Here is a 22,303-nt window from a genome sequence, read left to right as displayed (position 1 = left end):
CTTCGTAGATGAATATCAAGATCATCCTTCCAATAAATTTTCTTATATCTGAAATTTGCCAAAAACGATAAATATCTAACTTTCTCACAATACATTTTTTTTTTCCAAACACCTTTATTGAAAATGTCAAAATGTAGAAACAAGTAGGGCAACATTAACATTTTATATCACGTCTTCAAAGGGAACGACTGTATGGTAATCCAATATAAACAAAGAAAAGAAAGGAAAAAACATTAAAAGACAAATTAAAAGAAAAGATTGAAGTATTAAAAGTTTGTATTTGTGGTTGTTTTTCCGGATGGGACTTACGTCATCCCGCAGTCAGCCAATCAGCGCGATCGGCTGCAACCCAAACACGGAAGCAGCTCAGACGGCTACGAAAGCAAAAAGTTGAGGCTCTTCCGTCTTCACATAATGTCTCTTAAACATTATGACTCATGTTCAACAGTTAAAACGCAGATAAATTAGGTCACAATACTTGTTCTGGATGGCTTTCTCTTGGTCTCGCGTTGCTGTTCCGCTTTGTTTAGCGGTTGTATCGGCTGTTGTCGCCATCATGGTACAAAATCAGGGTAAGTAGCCTGAACATGATGAAAATGAACGTGTGAAATGATAGGAGAGGAGCTGTCATGGAAGTCAGCTTGTACGACAGCGTACAGTTAGCTGCCTTTACTGTAAATGATGTATGTAACGGTGTCAAGTTGGCTAACAGCGCCCCCACCTGGCTCACACACCTCTCATGTGTCCTCCTTGTGTAACGCCGGGCTCCTCCGCACAGCGATGCCGCCTCCCCTGCCCGCAGCGCTTGGTGTGTGCTCGCTGGTCGGGATGGCGCTCCTTTGGAGGGACATAAGCTCGAAGATGAAGGCTGAGAAGCGGACGCTGAGCAGTCTGCTCAGCCAGTACCTGGCTGTGAAGGGGGTGGGCTGGCTAGGCAGGCGGCAGAGGAGGAAACTCGAAGCCGACACTGTGAACGTGAGGCAGGTCCAGGAGGAGACTCTGCTGAGGCGCCTGAGTAAAAACGCAAACACAAGTTATGGAAGACAGTATGACTTCAGCTCGATTAAAGGTAAGAACACAGGATAAGAGTGTGAGGCGACACTTGGCTCTGTTGTAGTGCAAACAACAGTCAGGTCAGGTCACTGATTCGTCCTCTGTCTGCTGTGATGTAACGTTATGTATTGTACATGTAATCAGAGCCTATAGGCTGCACTGCAAGCATGACAACAGGGCCGTAGACAGGAGGGCAACCAGAAAAGAGGGCCCCACCTCCCAAGAAATGACAACAGGGATTAAAATCATTCTGATCTATATAACCCAAATTCACAATCACATCACGATCTGTACAGTGAACGACATCCTCTGGCCTTTGACCCTCGATTCGAGTGAGGAAAAACTTTAAATAGGCAGAAAAAAGATGGAAGAGCCACAGAGGAGGGATCCCTCTCCCAGGACGGACAGACACAAGAACAACAAAATCACAGTTCACAAATTTCATTGACAGAACCTGTGATACAAGTAAATTATATCAAATAGATTAGATATAAAATAATGTATACGTTTTTGGAAAATACAAAAACAAAACTCCCTATACACGTCCAAAATCCACCAATCTTCTTTTTATTGTTATTTGAATCTGTTGATGGTTTTATAAAAATCCATTGAAACCCAATTTCCGGAAGCCTGAGTTTATGTCTTTTATTTACTTCCCTTCTTTGACCAAATGTCAGAAAATCCCTGAATATTCAGTTAACACTCGAAGCCGAAGTCACGCCCCTTCCGGTCTCCTTGTTTTGGAATAACAACTTTGTATGGTAGTAAATGGGGAGGGGCAAATAGATTTTTGGGTCCCGCTCGAATTGTACCATGAATTACACACATGATCTTTAAATAATTAAGATTATGTAATTAAACCGTTGTCCTCATCAAATGCTGAAATTACTGTGACATCCCTATAAACTAATGAGAATGAAAGTTCATGTGACAAATGGAGCAGTATCTGTGATGTACTATAATCCATATTTAAAGATCCTCTCAGCTATGACCCACATCTCATCGTCTGCATCAGTTAGCTGAAGATGATGTAAAGAAATGGCTATAAAGACAGGATTGACTTGAATGTGTAAACCCGGTTTTTTAATGGTTATTTTTCAGACAGCGATGGCTTCCGTGCATGTCATCCCATCACCACGTACGAGCACTACCGTGAGCTCATCAGACGCATCGCGGGAGGCGAGGAGAAGGTGATCATTGCTGAGAAGCCGCTGATCCTGGCCATGACTTCCGGGACGTCAGGAGCCAGCGCCATGCTGCTCAGCACCAAAGACACCAACACTGAGTTCTTCCTGCAGGTGAAGCTCGACGACGATCATGTGCTTCTGACCCAGTTGTTGTGCATGTAAAACTGTGTTAATGACAATATTTATTCATGTGTGTCCACCAGGGAGTGACTGTGTGTTTGGATGCCATGCGACAAGCGTTTCCTGCGACCGACAGCCTCCAGCGAACCACCAAGTTCTTCTACTCGCCCACTTTTCGCCAGTCTGAGGCCGGTATTCCCATCGGACCAAACTCCTCCACACCAGCCTCCTCCCGCCACATGCTCAACCTCTACACCACGCCAGCACCCGCCTTTGAGGTACGAGACGATCAGCTGTGTCTTGATTCATTGGCAGGTTTTAGAAACAAACGGTACTTTCATGCAGAATTTGTTGATCCTCTTCCACTGTTGAAATGTACTCTCGTCTTTCAGGTTCCCAGTGAGAAGGACACTCTCTACCTGCATCTCCTGTTTGCTCTCAAAGATCCCAGTGTGGGAACGCTGGAGTCCAACTTCGCCTCCACAGTCTTCTATGCTTTCAGTGCTTTACAGGTAAAACATAGCCCATGTCATGTTGCGTTAAACAGACAAAGGTAGCACGGCATGATGACTTTTACGCCTTTCATTTTTTTTTTGCATTATTTGTACCCCATGTGATTAAAGACTTAAAAAGCAGAAACATATAGAAATGTTACTGAAAATGAAATCATCAATTAACCCTTTTATTTTCAGAAAATGCATGTTTTTTACTGTAAGGATGTCATCTTAATCCCTTAAAAGCTTTTGTATATTGAAGAGATGGCATTTTCTCCCATCAGCGGCACCAGTTTATTCAGTGGAAATGTCTTTTAAGTCTTGTGTCCTCCGCGCATGCCTGGTTCGAGTCCCTGCAGGGCATTTTCTAGGAAAGTTTAGCGAGATCTCCGAGTCAGGTGTCAGCCTCCCACCGGCTGAGTGAAAAGCTCTGATAATTAGTTTGATGAACGGAGGATTAGAAAAGTAATTTCCATCCTGTCTCCTCTCCGTCCCACAGGGTCGCTGGCAGGAGCTGGTGGAGGACATCGAGCGAGGGAGGGTCAGCAGCGCTCTGGCTCTGGAGCCCAAAGTGAGGTCCGGGCTCGAGGCGCTGATGAAGCCGGACCCAGAGAGGGCGGCTCAGCTCCGGGCGCACTTCCAGGAAGGCTTCCGCGGGATCGCCAAGCGGCTGTGGCCTCACCTCCACCTGGTGCTGGCAGTGGATTCAGGCTCCAATCAAATCTACGGGGAAATGTTGAGGGAGAACTACTGCCAAGGAGTGCCTTTCTATTCGCCTTTCTACGCTGCTACTGAAGGTAGGAGCACCACTGTGAGAGCAACCAATTTAAAGTGCCAATAAAAGGTTTAAAAGCTGCTCGGACGTGTTTAATGAATTTCCAAGAAGAAGAAACTCATCTGTGGTTAGTGGTATTAGCTCTAATGTGCACTTGGCCCCTGCAGGTCTGATCGGGGTGAACCTGTGGCCTCAGGAGCCAAACAGACGCTACCTGCTGTGTCCTCGTTCAATGTTCTGCGAGTTCCTGCCAGAGAGCAGCCTGGAGGAGGAGACGCCTCACACCCTGCTGATGGAGGAGGTGCAGGAGGGACAGAACTACGAGCTTGTCGTGACAAACGCTTCAGGACTCTTCAGGTCTGATTTCATGATGGATCTAATGATGAATGAAAGTCGCTTCAATCAGAGAATTTTCACTAACTTCCCCAATCACAGGCCAGAGAAGTGAGGAATTATATTCAATAATTGCTTTGAGTCGTCGGCGACGTGATGTGGTTTCACCTGACTGCCCTCTATCAAGATACAATGAGCAGCGTCTCCAGCCCGATAATGCTTTGTGATATCATGATCCGTGCTCTGACTCCATAATGACGCTGAGACTTTTCACTGCTTTACAGATATCGCATCGGAGACATTGTGAAAGTTGTCGGATTCCACAACAAGTGTCCCATTGTTGAGTTTCAATACAGGTAGGCTTTAATAAATGTTCATATACTGCATGTCATCTCGTGCTGAGGCTGGGTATCATTTAGAGACATTTTGATACGGTTGACGGCGATACCAGTTCCTGAACTATACTTAGCGAAGTATTTCCCTCCCTCTTCCGTCAGACGGGGTCAGATGTTGAGCGTTCGTGGGGAGAAAGTGTCCGAGGCGTTGTTCCTCGACGCTCTGAAGAAAGCTGTTTCTCAGTGGCCTGCAGCCCAGCTGGTCGACTACTGCTGCGCCGAGAGCGGCATCATGGGTAAGACTCTTCCATCATTCCCCTCAGTCACACCTAACACCTAACTTATACTCCTTTTCCACCAGCATGGAACTGGCTCTGTTTAGGTTTTGCACCTACTTTGGAACTTTCAAAACACATCGAAATGTTTCTCAAAGATAAATTGTCTCGAAACCTGAAAAGTTGGTTTCTGACTGGGAACAAAAGATCACAAGTTTTCCTCGACCTGAAGTGCACTGACCTGGATAGTCAGAGTCAGTTTGTACTTTAATGAATCTTCTCTGTGGTGTCGTAGGAGATTCAATAGGCGGCTCAGATCCTCATTACCAGGTCTTCTTGGAGCTGAAAGGTGTGAGAAACCTGACAGAGGAGCAGCGATACAAGGTAAGACGAACCTCAAGGCGAGACTGTAGTAACAACTCACAGCTCGTTTTATTTCAGCATGAAAATCTCCATTCATCCTTTTTCCTCTCTGTCCTCTCCAGCTGGACATCTGTCTCCAGCAGGACTCGGCCGTCTACAAGTCGTTCCGTATCAAAGGCAGCATCGGACCGATGAGGGTGCAGCTGGTGGCCGAGGGGGCGTTCGATGAGCTTCGCAAGCGCATGATGGCCTTCTCCAACACATCACCCAACACCTTCAAGATGCACCGAGTGCTGCGCAGGAGAGAATACGCAGACTTCCTTTTGGGGAAAACCATTTCTTGAAACCTCCCTTTGCGGAGAACGGGACAAAGCTTTTGACTGTGGTGAGCGATGACTGAAGGAAATGTCTCCAGTTTCTTATCAACTACTCATGAATGAGATTACAAATTGCGCCTTTTCGAACACAAGAAAACAACATTTTTGACTGTAAAAACTGTTCATTTGCCCCAACCATATTTATAATTATATTAAAGCGAACTGTTAAACTGAAATCATAGTTTTTCTTTCATGAAATGTGCCACGACCTCATCATGCCTCCGTCTTTATTAGCACAAAGCAAGTGATAAAAACAACAGATTTTTGTTGCTTTATCACCGTGGGATAATATTCACGAGGAAGAGTTTATTTTTATGACAACTGAAGGAAAAATAACACCTGGAGAATCCTCCTCACCCGCAGCGCTTTAGCTTGTAAAATGTTTGCATTGATTCACTATGATCTTTCCAATTGACACCATCTGGTGTTATTGGATGTTTCAGCACCGCCACATTCCCTCTGTCCCATAAGTGCAGTCACCATGAAGATTAAAGCAAACGTTTGGCGAGAGTTGCATCTAAAAATAAATCCCTCTTGTATGCCGAATGCTCGGAGGCTGGAAAGCGTCCTTAAAAACACTCATTTACATTTTACTGTACATTTCTTTGATTTGCTCCGTTAAAAATCTGTGTAGGCTGTGATCTCCTATAACAGCAGCTTGTCCTCTTAGAAAAATCTGAACTCAAAAGCAGTAGATACTGTGAATCTGTTGCATCCGCCGGTAGTTTGTAAGGCTAAGCACGCAATTTTCAGCTGTATTTAGTCGTTTTACATAATTTATCTGGGCTGAAATGGCTAAATCTTTGATTTAAGACTTTTGAAAAGATGATTTTTAACTCAATTTAAGACAGATTTCTGGACAAACCATCTTTTTCTTGTCCAAGCATTGCAGTTAAAGGTGTGTAGCGTATGTCTGCTCCTGTGCAGAAGTCTTGGTTATTAGAATGAGGTTCATCTACATTTTGCCATCAGGTAAGTGCAAGTATGGGGCAAAAAGACAGTAATAGCTGAAGGAGTAAGTTTGAAGTGGCACTATGTAGTAAACACAGAAAGGTTATAATACAAACTCAGAAATATTTATTTTTTCCATAGCAGAATAAACAAGCTGTTCTCAGAGTAAAAATAAGGTCCCCAGAATGCTGTTTGAGGCTAGAAAGGTGGCAGGGTCCACCACATGTAAACAAACAACTGAACTGCACAACAGTATGAACAGGCTTAAAGCTTAAAGGCTGACACTGTTTCACTTTGTTTATATGTGGCGGACCCTGCCACCTTTCTAGCTTCAGCAGTGTATCTTATAACAGCCCTTTTCCCTGTTAACGCTGTTTTCATAGAGCTTGATATTAAGTCTTAAAGGAAATACAAATGAAAATTCCAAAAAGAAAAATGTTTGTGATTGTTCTTATTGAATGTAAGAAATGTTAGGGACCTGCAGGTGTCCCGTTCTCAGCAGGCTCTCCCTCCTAAATGACCATTTTCGGATAATTAAGCTTCCCTTCAGGACCTCCTGCAGTGAGCTCCCAGTCTCTTCTCACCATGAGTCGAGTGGACCTTCAAGACCAGAGGAGCAGATTAATGGTGAGATTTACTAAAATATAAACAATAATTCCCCTGACAGCTAACACGGGGTTAGGACTTTATTTTCACCACTAGAGGGGGATATCCCTATATGTAAAGCATGCACAGTGGCTGTAAACATGCGGTTTACTACAGATCTATCTGTAATTGTTTCAGCTAAACTGGTTGATTCTTTCTGACATGTAAATGCTTGCAGAGATTATTGCTGCTGGCAGAAACGAGAGGAGAGACTAAAAATCTCCCTCCCGAGGTGATCCTGCAGTCAGGCTGTTGTAGAAGCCGAAGGAAACACAAAACAAGCCCTGGTCCTGTGTCAACGCATGGCTGGCTTCTCTCCTGCAGGTCTCTCCGTTCACAAAGTGGGCTAATATTTTTAGTAACGTCCCATTTCGGCGTGGGATTTGACACCGCTCTCTCTTTTGGCCTATAGTGTGATCAGAGTCAAAAATGAAAATGGGTACATGTTACCTCACCAAACAGGCTGACATGCTTCCTCTCTGGAGGTTTTAAACAGTTTAACAGTAGCCTCTTCACCTGAAACTGTGAAAGTCTGTCATCTCATCATGTTCAGCACATTAGAGGTTACGAAAGGATTATTAATGACTTAGACAGCCAGGATTTGGGCATCCTCCCATGTCCCTTGAGCAAGACACCACCCGGTGTCAACCTTGTGTTACTCGGCTGGTGCCGGAGCTTAAAGGGGGAAGTGGACATTTTGGGAAGCACAGTAATTTGCTTGCTTGCTGAGAGTTAGCTGAGATGAGGAGATTGATACCATGCTCATGTTTGTCCATCAGACTGCAGCTGGCTCGCTCAGCCGGGAAACAAAATCAAAAAGCTCGCTTGTGTTTCATCGGTATAAAAACTGAAGCATAAAAACAAAAGGTTATAGTTTTACCCCGTCTGGCAGGCAGCCTAGACACCAGGAAGTAAATGTCCCCAGGCCAAGACATAGTCCCACACATATCCACGTTTAAAATGGTAAATCGTTGTTCTTACACATCACACAAGATGAACACTGGAGGTGCTGGCAGGTGAAATTTGTTACTTTTCAATACTTCACGGCCAGCAGTGCACCCCGTAGACAGGCTTTATGCTAAGCTAAGTTAACTGGTGTTAAACTGTGAGGCCAGGAAGTAAATCAGAGTATTTCCCTGTCAAAAATATCGCATTAGAGGCAGCATCAGTAGGATTTTCTCCCCAAAAAAACCCCAATCACTTATGACCCTACAGTGGCCCTGAGGGTCACAAAACAACACGACACAGGGGAAAATGACATTTCACATAAAAGCATTGCACAGAGCACGTCTCTGCTATGTTGTGTTTTGTGAAATGTCGTTGTATTTCAACCCTCAGGACCACTGACTGACTGACTGACTGTGTGTCATGATGTCTGTCGCCTATCTGCAGAGATCCTTCTTCCTGACTTTATTGTTAGGCTTAAGTTTGGGATATTTCTGGGTGTTGGCCTTTTGCCAGTGGGTGTGTAGCCCCCCCCCCCCCAGCCAAAAACAGAGAGGGTGGGACTCTCTATCTATTGAATAGCTGGTAGGAACCAGGTGCCAGATTGTAAACGAGGAAGCTGAGAGCCAGGGAGGAGGGGTCAACTTTGAATGTTGTGAATAATTTAATTCTGCGTAAAAGGCAGCAGGTTACCATATCATCCTGATCATCCCATGGAAAATAATAAAGAAAAACTAGGAAGGGATGGAGATAAATGATTTATCTGAAAGCCTCAATGGTGCTGACGGCCTTTCTTTTATCATACATAATCAGTGTGGTTGTATATGACGGCAGTATGGCGGGTAAATACAGCATAAAGCCTCCAGTCTTTTTAAAAAAAAAATTTTTATCCATGCTTTGCCCGGTTTGTTTATTCATCACAGATTGTCGTCTTTCTCTGATTTGAGTCTGGTTAGATGCAGTGTATCTCGCTGTGTCTTTCATCCTCACGTGCCTTGAGGATTTAGACTACACACGCACACACACACACACACACACACACACACACACACACACAGAGGTCCTAAGCACATCTGCTCAGATGCGAGTTGATTCAACGTAAACAGCAGAGATTTGAGAATGACAGGGCTGGTTTCTCAATGGGTTTGCTGAGGGGAAGGAGGATGAGTTTAAGTGAGAGAAGGGCTGATGCATGTTGAGTGAATGATGCCAGAGCTTATCTATCTTACAGTTGGGGTCAGGATTAGGCCTGTGGATTTTCATTGAGGTCTGAAATAGTAAATAAAAAGCCCCACCCCTGGTGAATATAAGCGAACGACTGAACGGAAATGGTTTCACGTGTAAAAAAAAAAATAGGGGAAATCAAGGTGAATGATAGCAGCGCCGAGAACTGTGGGAAATGTAGTAGGGGCTAATATTTCACCTGGCCGCCTGTGCGTCACTCTTTCGTATCAGCCTGCCGAGTAGATAGTGAGCATGTTTAATGGATAAGCCTCTTTATTAGCGACAAGCAGAGATGGATGGACTACAAGAAGAAAGCACAATGAGAAGCCATTAAAAATAGAAAGCAGTGAAGGGCTGCCAGGGCTTGAATAGGATCCGAGATGGGGAACAATACTTTCTTACAGTCTGGGAGCCAGTCTATTACTTTCACTGCCCCCCCTTTTCTGCAAATGCACCTGTGCTGCCTGCTGGATGGCTTAATTGTGCATTTTTTAATCACCTCCACGATCTCTCTGGCATGTTGAGACTGACGTTATAACAATGATGAGCTCATGATGCCTTCTCTACCAAAAAAAAACAAAATCAAAAAATGTACCACTAAGGGTGATTATTACTCACTACTCCCTTGACCTGGTTATTCTCATCTCGGAGATCTGCAGTTGCTGCCAGGGCTGTCGATCGAGATCAAGGCCAAACTTCTTATTTTTTATGGGTTTTTTTTACCCTAAAGATTACAAACTTCATTTGTAGCTTGAGGAAACGCCTACACAGCTGCCGAATCGGCTCAACTTTTTTTTTTCAAGATTACCAACGCCCCCACAAGTATATTTCTATTTCTTTAGCTCATCCGTTTTTTGTTTGCCGGACTCCCAATTTGCATAAAGTAGCATTTGTTTTATAGTCTGGGAGATTCATTGTGAAGAAATGACAAAAAAAAAAATGCTCCAGGTTCGAACCCACAATGTTACAGGGGGAGACAATAAAACCTATTTGTCTTGACTAATTGCTGATCTGAAAATGAAGCTGAGAAGGCTGAGAGGTGTGTCTATATATGTTTTTTATTTTTTTTATATATATATATATATATATATATGTATATATATATATATATATATATATATATATATATATATATATATATAAGCTTCAGAATGATGTATCGTTGTTGTAGGATCTCTTCCAGGCTTTCTTAAAGCCTTTGGGAAAATCCATACAGGTCGAGCGCCATCCTCAAGCTCCACATAAATCAGGCTGACAAAAATAAAACTATTTTACCTCACAATTCAGTAAAACTCGGACGTTCTCTCCTGCTAAAAAAAAAAAACACCTCCTGTTGTGCACTTTAAAATGGGCAGAATCCTCTCAGTAGTTCTGCCTGTTTGCTAACACCTCCTGCAAAAGGATTAAAGGGGCACTTTGTAGTTTGGGATAAGAAATGCAAGCTCAGAATTTTGATATTTACAATATTAATAAGGCAACAATACAAACTCAGATTTTTATTATTTTTTTTTGAATTGTTCTTAGAGGAAGATAAAGTCCCCAGGACACTTTTTGAAGCAAGAAAGGTGGCAGGGTCTGCCTCATATAAACAAAGTAAAACAGTATGAAATTGTGTTGTCCTTTTAAGGTCAGTTTGTTTATTCAGTCGTGAAATTTAAGTGAGTTTGTTTAAACAGTCAGTCAATGAAGATTTCTCTCCTCTAATTCAAGTGTCTTCCCCAAAACTGCAAAATACACCTTTTGAATGGACAGATTATGTGAATAAGCTGCATCCACAATGGAGGAAAAAAGGGAATCATCTCCTCAAAAACCCCCTGTATCATCGGGTTTCTTCATGTCGTTTAAGATACTGAATATTTAATGATATCCACATTAATTAGATTAATAGCAGGATCATCTTCCCATGATTACTGTAAAATCCAACGAGATCGCCACCTACAAACTCAATTAAACGCGGTATGACTTAAGATAAACAAGCGTTTTCCAGCGGAGCGCAGAGGTATTTCCCTCATCGGCTAAGCTGTGTGATTTGCCCGGGTCAAAGTGAGTTAAGACGTGACTTTACTTTGGTGTGTTTAGCATCAAGTCCTCATGAAAAACATCTCCAGGCTTATTCTTTTAATCCGCTTTTAGCCGCTTTCATCCCGGAGCCCTTAATTCTCTGATGAGGATACTATAGCGGGCCGGGAGGGCAGCGCCAGTGGCCAGCTCCATCCAGAGGAGTTTGGAAACGGCAATACTCCAGGAATGAAGCTCACGCAGCTCCTTCACTTATATCTAAGTAATAAATCTGAATGTTTCCTCCACACACACACACACACACACACACACACACACACACACTCCCACAATGTCCCCCGAGTCAGATTCCCATGACAAAACAGCCCAACGGCACACAGTCCGACTGAATACAATGGCTGCATTGACCGACATGCAGGTGATCCATCCTTCCTTGATTTGCAGACATTCACACAAAAGCCATGTGCTGATAGTAGCACTATGGGGTGTAATGGTGCTGTCAGCTGCTCCAAAAGCATCCTCCTCCCTCCCTCCTCCCTCCACCTCCGCTCTCCCTCCTTCTCTCTCTTTCTCTATACCCCCACCACAGATGAAAACAGGTCCCCACAGAGGATGCCGGCATCTCATTGGCTGGGCTATCACAGGAGTGGATGGGGAGCGAGAGAGAGAGAGAGAGCGAGAGAGTGTAGCGAGGGAGGGAGATAGCTCAAGAAGATGCAACTACTCTGCCACAGCATCCCGACAGAGCACTGAGCCTGAGGGATGCAAGAGGTGCACACACGCACGCCGGCAGTTTCTCGGTCTCGCTTTTGTCCTGGTTCCTCCTCCTATAGATGGACTTCAAGGATAACTTCCTCCAGGTTGAGGCTGGAACGAGCTCTCTGGCTGGAAGGCACACACAAGCAACAGCTGGGCTGGCAGATCTGAAGCTCCTTGGATCTCAGCGTCACCTGGACCTGATCCCTCCCCGCCGCTGGTGATTGCGGCTCATAATTTCGACTCACCTGCCTCTGTTGGAGCGGGCTATTTTGGTCTTTCACCAGGCTGCACTATTGTCTTCGAAGAGAGGCGTCGCTCGGAGAAGGGTGGCTGTAAATGTGTGTCCCTGCAGCCGGCACTGGACTGTCACCCTCAAAGTCTCCTCCTGCACCCTGGAAGCCACCTGCCGTGCCTCTGGGATGGTGTGACCTGCAGCCAGCTGTTGGCCATCCCACATCTGGGTCAAGATGCCGGTGATGAAGGGCCTCCTGGCCCCTCAGAACACCTTTCTGGACACCATCGCGACACGCTTCGATGGCACCCGTAAGTACAAGTGAAACACTGAGGATGAGCTCCTTGGGGTCCACGCTTATTTCTTTCAGCCCTTCATTTTGAAGGGGTGTGTGTAGTTTTAGGGAGGAAATTTGAACAAACACAACTTCATAGTGTTTTACTTTGTTAATATGTGGCGGACCCTGCCACCTTTCTGGCTTCAAAAAGAACTCTAGGGACCTTGTTTTCCTCTGAGAACTGCTTGTTTGGAGTACAGAGTGCTCCTTTAAATAATAAGGATTGCTCTCATCACAAGAAATGGGATAGACTTCCTGGTCTCAACATGCTTTTCTCTAAGGGAGGAACTTGAAAATCATCCAGACAAATCTGTCCTCAGGTCAAACTCTGTGGCTCTGTATCTGCTGGTGGTTCCAGAGGGATCAAGGGGAAAAAAAAGTTTGTTTTATAGTAAGACACAAGGACAATATTGACCTTCAGAAATCATGTTGTCTTTCCGCATTTGTTTCGCACAGTTTGCTCCAATCCATCGGGCAGCGCTGCCGTTTCTGCTCGGCTTGTGCCTCTTGTTTTGTACCTTGTGCCACCTCGGGGGAGATTGTGGCTTGTTGTAAACAAATGCCGCGGGGACGTCTGTGTTTTGTTCTCGCCTGTCGACTCAGCCTCTGCCACAGCAGCGCTGAATGAAAGGGCTGGGCTCTGAGTTATTCTCAGAGCTGGGCCTCGGCTCGACTTGGGGAAATCAGCACGGTGAAACAGGTGACATTACTGTGTAATTGACATGTAGGTTGTGCAATTATTGCTTTGACTTGTGAGCAAGGCATTCTAATGAGGTGTTAGGGGATCTCTCGTGAGCTTAAAGCACCCTGACACGCTCCTCATCAGGAATTGGTCTCATATCTCACGGCTGAGGTTTGTGAGATGCGAAAACACACACATTGAACCCAGAGATGACATGCACAGTTGAGCTGGAGGGGCAGGGGGTCGTGCCCCCCCATGTTGGTTCTGTCCTGGTGGAGAGTCCTCGAGGCCAAACATGGTCTCTCTGCCTGCCAACTCCAGAGGGCTGCTCTCTGGATGAACCTCCCCCTCTGATCTCTCGGTGGAGGGGGAGCGTGAGGGAAACTTCCCTTTCAGGCCTTAGTAACACCAAAGTGAAGAACCTATTCAGCCTTAGAATAATGAATAATATTAATTCGTCAGTGCCTTTAAAGAAACACCTTCCCGATCTGCTGTTCTCTCTTCTGTTGTTACATTTATTCATGAATGATCCAAACATGTGGTGCCACAGGAAACCTTCCCCACATCTGTTGTGGTATTTCAGCCCAGTTCAGACAGATGAGCCCCACATCCACTAATTTACATCCACACACTACTTCATATTCTCAACATCCATGGTTCCCAATTCACTTAGCACTGGTTTTTACTCTCTCTCCGGCACGCCTGTGAATAAAAACAACGAATAATGTCCAATTAGAGCAACAGGCGGCTCTGATAAAAGCACGTTGGCCGCAGCGGGGTACACGTTTTTGCAACTGTATGCCAGTTTCTTGCCACTCTCGAAGCCACCATTAGGCAGCGGCTCCAAGAAGAGTGGCACAGTGCCCGCGGCTCAAAATAGCTTCCTTCCTGTTGCCGGGGCGACAGGGTCCCGCCACTTGACATGGATGATGCTTGAAGAGTTTTTGGTCTTTGAGGAAAAAGATGGTCCGCTAAAGAGAAAGCACTTGAACTTGCTTTCCGATCGAGGACTTGTAGAGCGCAGCTGGTCTCTGGTGTCTTGAAAAGCAAGTGGCATTGTGGCTCGTGCAGCTGCACTCACCTCAAACTGTCCAAGTTGCAGCACTTGTTGAACTTAAAAACGTGTTTTACTTCGTGTTATTTTGCTTGGATGTTAGACATTCAGCAGTAAACGATATTAGACATATTATTATTCAAACCAGAGTACTTTTATATGTCTTAAAGCACATCTGGAGGCGATCTTTAACCCCCTCTAACACACCTTCTGTCACATCAAGATGCAGAGAGATGTCAAAATGGTCAGGTCCAGTGAAAAAACCCACAATTTTAATTTATTTTAAATGAGACACGAGCAAAATAGTCATTTTGATTTTTCTTTTTTTTTTTTTTTAAAACTCTTTGAAGGTCTGAGTTGGTTAACTTTCCTGACAGAAGTGGTTGTTGCACATGATTCATTCAACATGGTTCAGATGTGTGAAAATCAGTAATTACAATTCTCTTAATGTTCTGGCTATGATAAATGGTCTAATTTTGGTGTTTTCGTTGTTTTATTTTATGTGTTGAGGTTTAGCGAGGGAAATGACTGGTTCCTTTATGTAATACAATGTAGATAGAACATGTGGTGGGTGCTTTAGAAGAGTTCTTCAAAAAACAGAAACAGTACAGGCACTCCAAATATATCTAAATGTATCAGACAAGAAAGGAAATATTTAAAAGCTCTTTTTATTGTGTCTAAATCATTAGAAGGCCTGTCATTTAAAAGTGTTTCAACCACTTTATCAGCTCTAAACATATGGTCGATACATTTTTTTAAAGACTGGCCCTAAACTTTCTTCTTCTTTCTCATTTCTCTTTTGAAATACAATCATTATTTTAAAAAATTTAATTGTTTGATATTCAGTTGAGGCTGAAAATAATAATAAGAATGAATTGAACCATATCAAAACTATATTATACATTTTAATAACAAATATCACAACACAAAAACTAGTAGCCCTAACATAGATAAAACATTATGCATGTCACATCTAGTTTCACTAACTGTACTATTTGTAACACACAGTGAAAAGAAAAAGTGAACTAAGATCAGCAAAAACAAAGAAAGCAGCAGCACCGCTGACTGAGCAGCTGTACAGATGAACACTGTCCAAAATCTGTATCTCTTATGTCACTCCAACAGAGTCCCTGTCTAGACTGATAGTTATATTAAACTACATTTATGTCAGCAATTTATACACGTAAGGCATAATTTTTTACATGCTGCTGTGTAACAGTGTACCGTCATTCACTTCAGTATTCTGCAGCGTTAAAGGTGCACTATGTAGAAACGCCGATCAGATGAGAAAGATCTTCACCGACTCGATTTTTTAATGCCTAAACAAACTAAATAAACAAACTCTTTTGTTTTCATGGCTGAATAAACTGAATAAACAAACTTAAAGGACAACACGGTTTCATACTGTTTCACTTTGTTTATATGTGGTGGACCCTGCCACCTCCTTAGCTTCAAACAGTGTTCTGGGGACCTTATTGTCCTCTGAGAACAGCTTGTTTATTCAGTTAGGGAAAAAATAATAATATGTCTGTTGTATCTGTATTATTACCTCATTAATATTTTAAATATTAAAATTCTGAGTTTGAATTTCTTCGCCAAAAACTACACAGTAGTTTATAAATACTATATAAATACTCAATATAGGCTTGAAGCACAGTTAATTACAAAAAAAAATATTAATACAATGGGCACAAAGACAAAAGGACAAAAAAGGTGATAATATAGAAGAAAGACAGAACAAACAGAGGTCACGATTTGACTTTGGTTTAGAATTTGAGTCGTTTTTGTTTATGGGAGAAGAAACAACTAAACTAGTACTCTATATAGTAGTTACTTACATATATTTTGTATTTATCCATGTGCATATGTGTACATGTAACCAGAGGTATGTGCAGGTATGTACAAGGAGGAAAAAAATAAATAGAAATAGTCATAAATAAATGTATATCAAATATTTATATACTGTCATCGTGACAAACATACACTATGCAGCCTTAAAACATCTAAAATAATGTGTATTTTCAGTGCACGAGTTTAGAAATGTTCAGCCAAACAAAAGAGAGCAGCCACACAATCAATGTTTTATCTAATGTTTCTCTCCAACATTTTCCCACACCGCTATTTACAATAAGTACAAATTATATCAGGCTATTATATACATAAACATTATTATCCTATTACATTTTACTTTTGCAGCATTTCCATGTAATTACTCAGACGGCTGCCTGGATGCCTAACAACTCCACACCGTGCCTTTGTGCGCAGCAGAACTACTTGCGATTCTCTACTGGGACGGAAAAACAGAGCAGTTTGGTTTTTAAAAGCTCCCCCAGTCATTATCCATTGTGCAGCTTCATATTCAACAGTTTCACACCATCAGGGGTTTTGTTTCAGTGTAATTTCTCCGGTTTGTGGCTCTGAGCGAGAGTTGTTCGTGCTCACAAATGTGGACCCCTGACGACCTCGCGAATAACAAGTAGGCGATTTCAGGGGGGGGATGCATCATGTATGATCAAAGTTGTATTTTTTCCCTACGCTGGAGGCTTGGTTGAGTGTGACGGCGAATCATCAGCCTTTACGTACGCTGAGAATGCTTGACATCGATCTTTTTAACCATACGATCACAGTGATCTTGTTTATCCACATATAATATGACATCAACCAAAAAGGGCTCTTATTTCAGTCTTAAGGGTTTCCCCTCCTTCCTTCCCCCAACCCTAGAAAGAAAGAAAGAGGAGAAAAAGAGCTTATAGCATAGAGAATACAAGGACAGAGGGGTTGTTTGGCTAAAATCTACGGCCCCACCGTGGCTCAGAAGCATCAGCAGCCTGATCGTGCCGTGCACTGACAAATCTGAGGTGCTGTCAGTGGTGCTGAAGCAGCAGACGCATTTCTAATTGCACCTTTTGTCTCTCTGTTTAGTCTTTTCATCTATTATATTCTCTACACTAAAGACACTCAATTCTTTTTCCACAACCTGTCAAACGCAGCTGCTTGGTCAGTGGTCTCAAGCGTCAGACTGTGAAGCTCTACTGACCCCTCTAGCATCGGTTTTGCACACGAATGGCTCTGCAGTCAAGTGAGGCACAGAAAAGCAACTTGCAGCATCCAGTTAGACTCAAATTAAAGCACACTGAGAAACATTTAACATATTGTGACGTATCATTTAAAAACTAAAAGTTCTCAGTTAGGTTTAGGCTACACAAGTAATTGGTTAGGTGTGGACACAAGAACTGCCTGGTTGGGTTTAGGAAAACATCCTGTTATGTGTTAAGTTCACATTGTGCATCCACACAGGACAAAAACCTGGTGTTCATCGGGGAAAAACCCTGCATAAAACCCACCTAACCAACCCCTAATTGGAACTTTTGTTGCTCTTTACACAACTACATTAGAGGGGTAACTGCGACATCAATCCTAGTAGTGTAAGGGTCACAGACCAAGCTGCTGTATTTGACACTTTGGGGATGAAAATTGGCTCCATATGCCTAATATATGTATCATCAGTCAGTAGCATCTGTGCTTTAATGAGATATTTTAGGATAGACATGACCACATATGTAGTTTTTTCTACAGGGTTTAGGGTTAGTACACAGTTGAGTTAGTTTGAGTCTTCCCTCTCGTTAAACAGAAATCACAGAATGGGAGTGACCTTTGTAAACCTGACAAGAAATTTTAAGTTGATTGTAATTTCACAGTTTCTGGACAGAAACAAAAAATGCTTAGTGTGTAGTATAAAGACTCCCTGCACACACACACACACACAAACACACACATAATAAGCAAAATGTCAGAACAGGTTAAGCCAGTAACCTTTGGCACTGCAGCGCGCAGCGTTTGGCTCATGGCAATGTCAGCGTTCTTGTTCCCTGAGGATTTTTGTGCATGTTTTGAGTCTTGGGCTCAGGGCTTTGTGTCCGTCATGTGTTTACTATACGTTGATTATATATGATCTGTGTCCGTGTGTTTGTCTAATGGTCCCTGAGGGGAGGTCAAGGGTGAGGATCGTCTTATAGAACAGCACCTCTGGAGCTGTATTTGGCTTTGGGGTGTTTAAGCGCGCCACATGTTTTCCGTCACGCAGGCTGAAACTTGGACCCTTCCAGCCACCCCCGCGCTGTGCCGTGTGTGGTGTGTCGCACGTGCGTATGTGTTACAGTGTAAACGCCTGCCTGTCCCTTTACACCCTTCTCCACCTCCCCCAGCTCCTTTACATGACCTCCCCGGCGGTGTTTTCTCATTGACAGCCTCGCTCGCCCTTTGGGGCAGCGTAACCACAGGGCAGCTGCAGGCAAAGATAAGAAACGGGTTTATTTCCCCCGCCTAAACACTTTTTTCTGTTAGAAGGCGACCGAAAGAACCAAAAGCGGAGACAGGGAGACTGTCAGAGTGAACCATACAGAGCTCATTGTTACCCAGCTGATGAACGGCTCTTAAATAGGCAGCTGCAAAAGGCCAAACCACTGCAGACAGAAGCTGGTGGAGAGCCGGAGCTATTGTGTTTCCTCGTCCTTTCTGTTAAAGCTCCCAGTAATAGGTTTGCAGGTTTGATCTCAGCGATTATTTGGCTTATCAAGTCTTTATGGACACTGAGATCACGCAGTCAACTCATGATTAGGGGTTTGATCCCTAGATATGTGTTTTTGAGTAGGACATTGAAATCTAAATTTGCTCCTGCTACTTACGTGGCAGCTCCGCCTCCATCGCTGTGTCAACGTAGGTGTTCGTAGGTGTGAGGATTTATGCGCTGCACGACACAAACTCAGTCATTTTGGCTTTTTTCAACAGTCAGATCACAACAGCATATATTTGTCCGTCAAAGCAGCTCAAAGCAGTCGAATTTCGTCACCTCAAATGTTTTTTATAAATCACTGACGTCAAAATGTAACGTGACGGATGCCTCCTCACCGCACCAAGTGACCTTTTCCCGCTACCAAGTCCACTTCTCCTTGCACTCTCACCCATCCGCCCCAAATAAGTAATTACATGCTCTTGGCTGGTAATTAGCCGCTGAAGCAGTGGACGGGCCTCATGGGCTTCATCCTGTTTCTTTTTACACGCCAAAGAACTTCTTTCTGCGCCATGGACGGGCCCGCTTGTTGTTAGCCGTAGCATGTAGCCTCATCATGTCAGATTACAGTTGTAGCGAGTCAGCACAGATGTGTAATTAAGGAAGCTGGCGCAGCGGAGCGGCCACTCAAAGTAATATCCCTGAGAGGATTACGGCCTAAGAATTGAGGCATTGTTACAATCCCCCCCTCTCGCCATGAACAGAAACACACACATGAACACACAAGCTCACAGCAAGTGTTGATCAAGTGGGGTTCACGAGGGGGCAGGAGAAAGTCGCCAGAGGAGAGATAAGTATGTAACTGTCGGAGCCGAGATGAATGAAGTGAAATCCTTGAGTGAAGACTTCCAGGATTTTTAATTAATCTGCTTAAAAACGAGATGTTTATATTTTAAAGGAATATTTAAAACATATGTATATATTTATTTGATTTCATTTAGGGAGTCGGATGAGAAGATTGATGCAAATGTCATGTTTTTACAGCAAATAATGTAGTTGGAGCACATAGCCAGTTAGCTTAGCTTAGCATAAAAATATAAACAAAGCGCCCACTGATCTGGTATCTATCTATCTATCTATCTATCTTAAAAAAACAAAAACAACAACAATAATTTGCCGTTCCTGAAAAGACGATGTGTGTCAAACTAATTCTTGGCTGGAGGCAGTGATGTCTTGAAATCTAAATAATAATATTTAATGATAATAATAATAATAATAATAATAATAATAATAATAATAATAATAATAATACATTTACATAGTTTCTTTACACCACTGCTCTTGGCAAGACGGTGCATAAGTATATTTTTGAACTATTGGTTGAAATGCATCTTATTCAGCTAAAAACCGTAAAAACAATATTCTGAATAAACGTCCCAACTTGAACACACTGACTCATGCTGATGACTCCAATGACTAATCTAATCCACAGTAAAGCAGCCCGGTTTGCATTCCTCCAAAAGCTGCACAAAAAAGTTTTTTCCAGCACGGCTCGTTGGTTTCAACACATCCTTACAAAGTGATTTATGACTACACCTGCCCTTGACCCATTTGAAGGACCGATTTAGGGATGCTGAGTAGAGGTGTACCTATTCTTGGGTAACATTACATAAACCAGAGATGAATGGGTTGTTGTCCAACACTCGCTGGCTCACTGAGTTTGGGTGTTGGGAAATTTATAGAACATGAAAAAGAGGGCATGGCCGTTTTGTTTTGGCGATCACATCACATCGTGTTCAGCCATTGTTTCTAGTGTTTTTTTTTTTTGTTTGTTTTTTTTTTTTAGACCTTGTAGCTCCGGAGTTTGTCTTCAGATTTGCTTGCTTGCATGATATAAGCAACAGTTATTTCTCTCTTCTTGACACCTGTGAACTCAAAGATCTGCCGCAGACTGTGAGAAACGGAAAGATCCCAGTTTCTCCATGTTGAAGTCTGAGACACAGCGACAGCAGCAATGCATAGCGAAGACATAAAAGCTCCTGAGCCTGCTGATGGATCCGACTAATGCCTGTCTCTCTCTGTAATTCCACCGTGACAGTTTAGTTGCTGCTCACTGCACACCCAAGAAAGGTTGTCACCGCTCAGAAAAGACATCCCCTATGGACTGCTTTCTGCTTAGCCCAGCCAATTAAAGTGCTAGATTGTGGAAAGCGCTGTATAGCAGCTGCTTAATACTCAGACCGGTCTCTCGTCTTTATGTAGGCTGTGAGCTGAGCTCTGCCTGGCATTCAGACAATGTGCAGTTTGATGCTTTCCAGTTAAGAAAGAAGAAGTGAAGTCTGATGTCTCTGTACTGGCTTTTACAAAGAATTGGCAAACAAATAATCATCGGCAAGTCCAAAAATACATAGTTAGTGTTGAGGTACTTGTACTTTACATGAATATTTCAGTTTTCTGCTACTTACTTACACTCAACTACAGTTTGGAGGCAATTATTGTACTTTCACTGCACCACATTTACTCTACTTTAGTTACTAGTTACTTTGCAGGTCGCGTGCTGCATCAAAAAATCAGAAAAATGCTGAATATCACCAACGATCGGCCCATATTTGTATAATTTACTTTTGCATGTTGTTTCCATACTTGAGTATATTCATATATCCATAAAGAGAATTTAGCTGACACATATAACCATTATAACCATGATTAATAAATTGATTAACTAATGAATTAAACTTAAGATAATAGTTACCATTGTGAAACAAGTGCCCATCTACTTCAGTTGTTAAAGAAAAAACTGCAACAGGCTGTGAAGCTTCTCCTGACTTTCCATCAGCATGAGGGTGAGAAGATTATGACTTTGAATTTTTGGGTGAATAGTTCCTTTAGGCTTAGTCGAAGTCCCTTAATTCGTTGTGTCTTAGCTGCTCTGTGTTTCTGTGTTGAAATGTAAAAGAGAAGAACTGAACAGGCTGTACTGTATTTAAAGCTCCTTCCACAGACAGACAGATGGACAAACCGCTCGTCCGACAAAGAAGCCACACTGCAGCAAGAACCTGCTTCATCTTATCAAGGTCACATTTGTCCAGCAACTCAAGGAAGGTGTGACATCAGAGTAAGATTAATATATATGTAGATATGCGGAGCAGAGTGCAGGCGCTGTGTGTTTTTGTCCTGCAGATATAATAGAGCAAGTGGACGGAATGCGGTTACAGGCCTGCTGCAGGAGGAACTCTCCGTGGTGCTGAAAGCATGGAGGCAAGAAAAAGGGCATGGATAGTTTTAGTGCTGAGATCATTTGATCCGCATGATATAAAAGCCTGCACACAAGACTTAATAACCCAGCACTTTAATTTGACATTCAGATGTGTGGATCTTCAGCAGGTCAGAGAGGCACATTGCATTTCTCCATCTGCAGGCCATGATAGCTGCACTTTGAGGTGAACCTGCAAAGAACAGGTGAAGGGATGCAGGAGGGGGAGGACAATATTCCCGTGTTTTTATTGGATTTTGAAATTGGGTTCAATCCTACATGGGCCTGAATATGAAGATTTGATATAAAGCCATGTTCATGGGCTGCATAATCACATATACGTACATATATATTATCATAAAGAAGGAATTCATGGAGGG

General features: G+C 43.1%; 2 protein-coding genes across 4 annotated transcripts in view; both read left to right on the top strand.

Moving 5' to 3' along the window:
- The first annotated feature begins 331 nt into the window (after positions 1–331).
- On the top strand, positions 332–5,488 carry ghdc (GH3 domain containing). Of its 2 annotated transcripts, XM_030401271.1 has the most exons (11): positions 332–572; positions 779–1,069; positions 2,155–2,351; positions 2,444–2,638; positions 2,753–2,872; positions 3,354–3,651; positions 3,797–3,986; positions 4,247–4,318; positions 4,460–4,593; positions 4,868–4,956; positions 5,058–5,488. In XM_030401271.1, exons 1-11 carry the CDS (start codon positions 488–490, stop codon positions 5,277–5,279), a joined length of 1,893 nt encoding a protein of 630 aa, XP_030257131.1. In that variant the 5' UTR covers positions 332–487; the 3' UTR covers positions 5,280–5,488. The 2 variants fall into 2 exon arrangements, with proteins under 2 accessions (XP_030257131.1, XP_030257130.1); XM_030401270.1 differs by lacking the exon at positions 332–572 and having other exon boundaries at positions 603–1,069.
- A 6,234-nt stretch (positions 5,489–11,722) lies between these two features.
- Positions 11,723–22,303, top strand: part of LOC115571749 (potassium voltage-gated channel subfamily H member 4-like) — a 43,517-nt gene continuing 32,936 nt past the window's right edge. Inside the window, exon 1 of one of the 2 annotated variants that reach the window (XM_030401317.1) lies at positions 11,723–12,398. In XM_030401317.1, the coding sequence (XP_030257177.1) occupies positions 12,323–12,398 (76 nt within the window). In that variant the 5' untranslated portion in view covers positions 11,723–12,322. The remainder of the gene's footprint in view (positions 12,399–22,303) is intronic. The other variant, XM_030401316.1, reaches the window with a different exon arrangement.

This window comes from Sparus aurata, chromosome 20 (assembly GCF_900880675.1).
Source record: "Sparus aurata chromosome 20, fSpaAur1.1, whole genome shotgun sequence".
In the NCBI taxonomy this organism is placed as follows: domain Eukaryota; kingdom Metazoa; phylum Chordata; class Actinopteri; order Spariformes; family Sparidae; genus Sparus; species Sparus aurata.
Note: the sequence above shows the minus strand (reverse complement) of the source record. Positions and strands in the feature narration are given on the sequence as shown.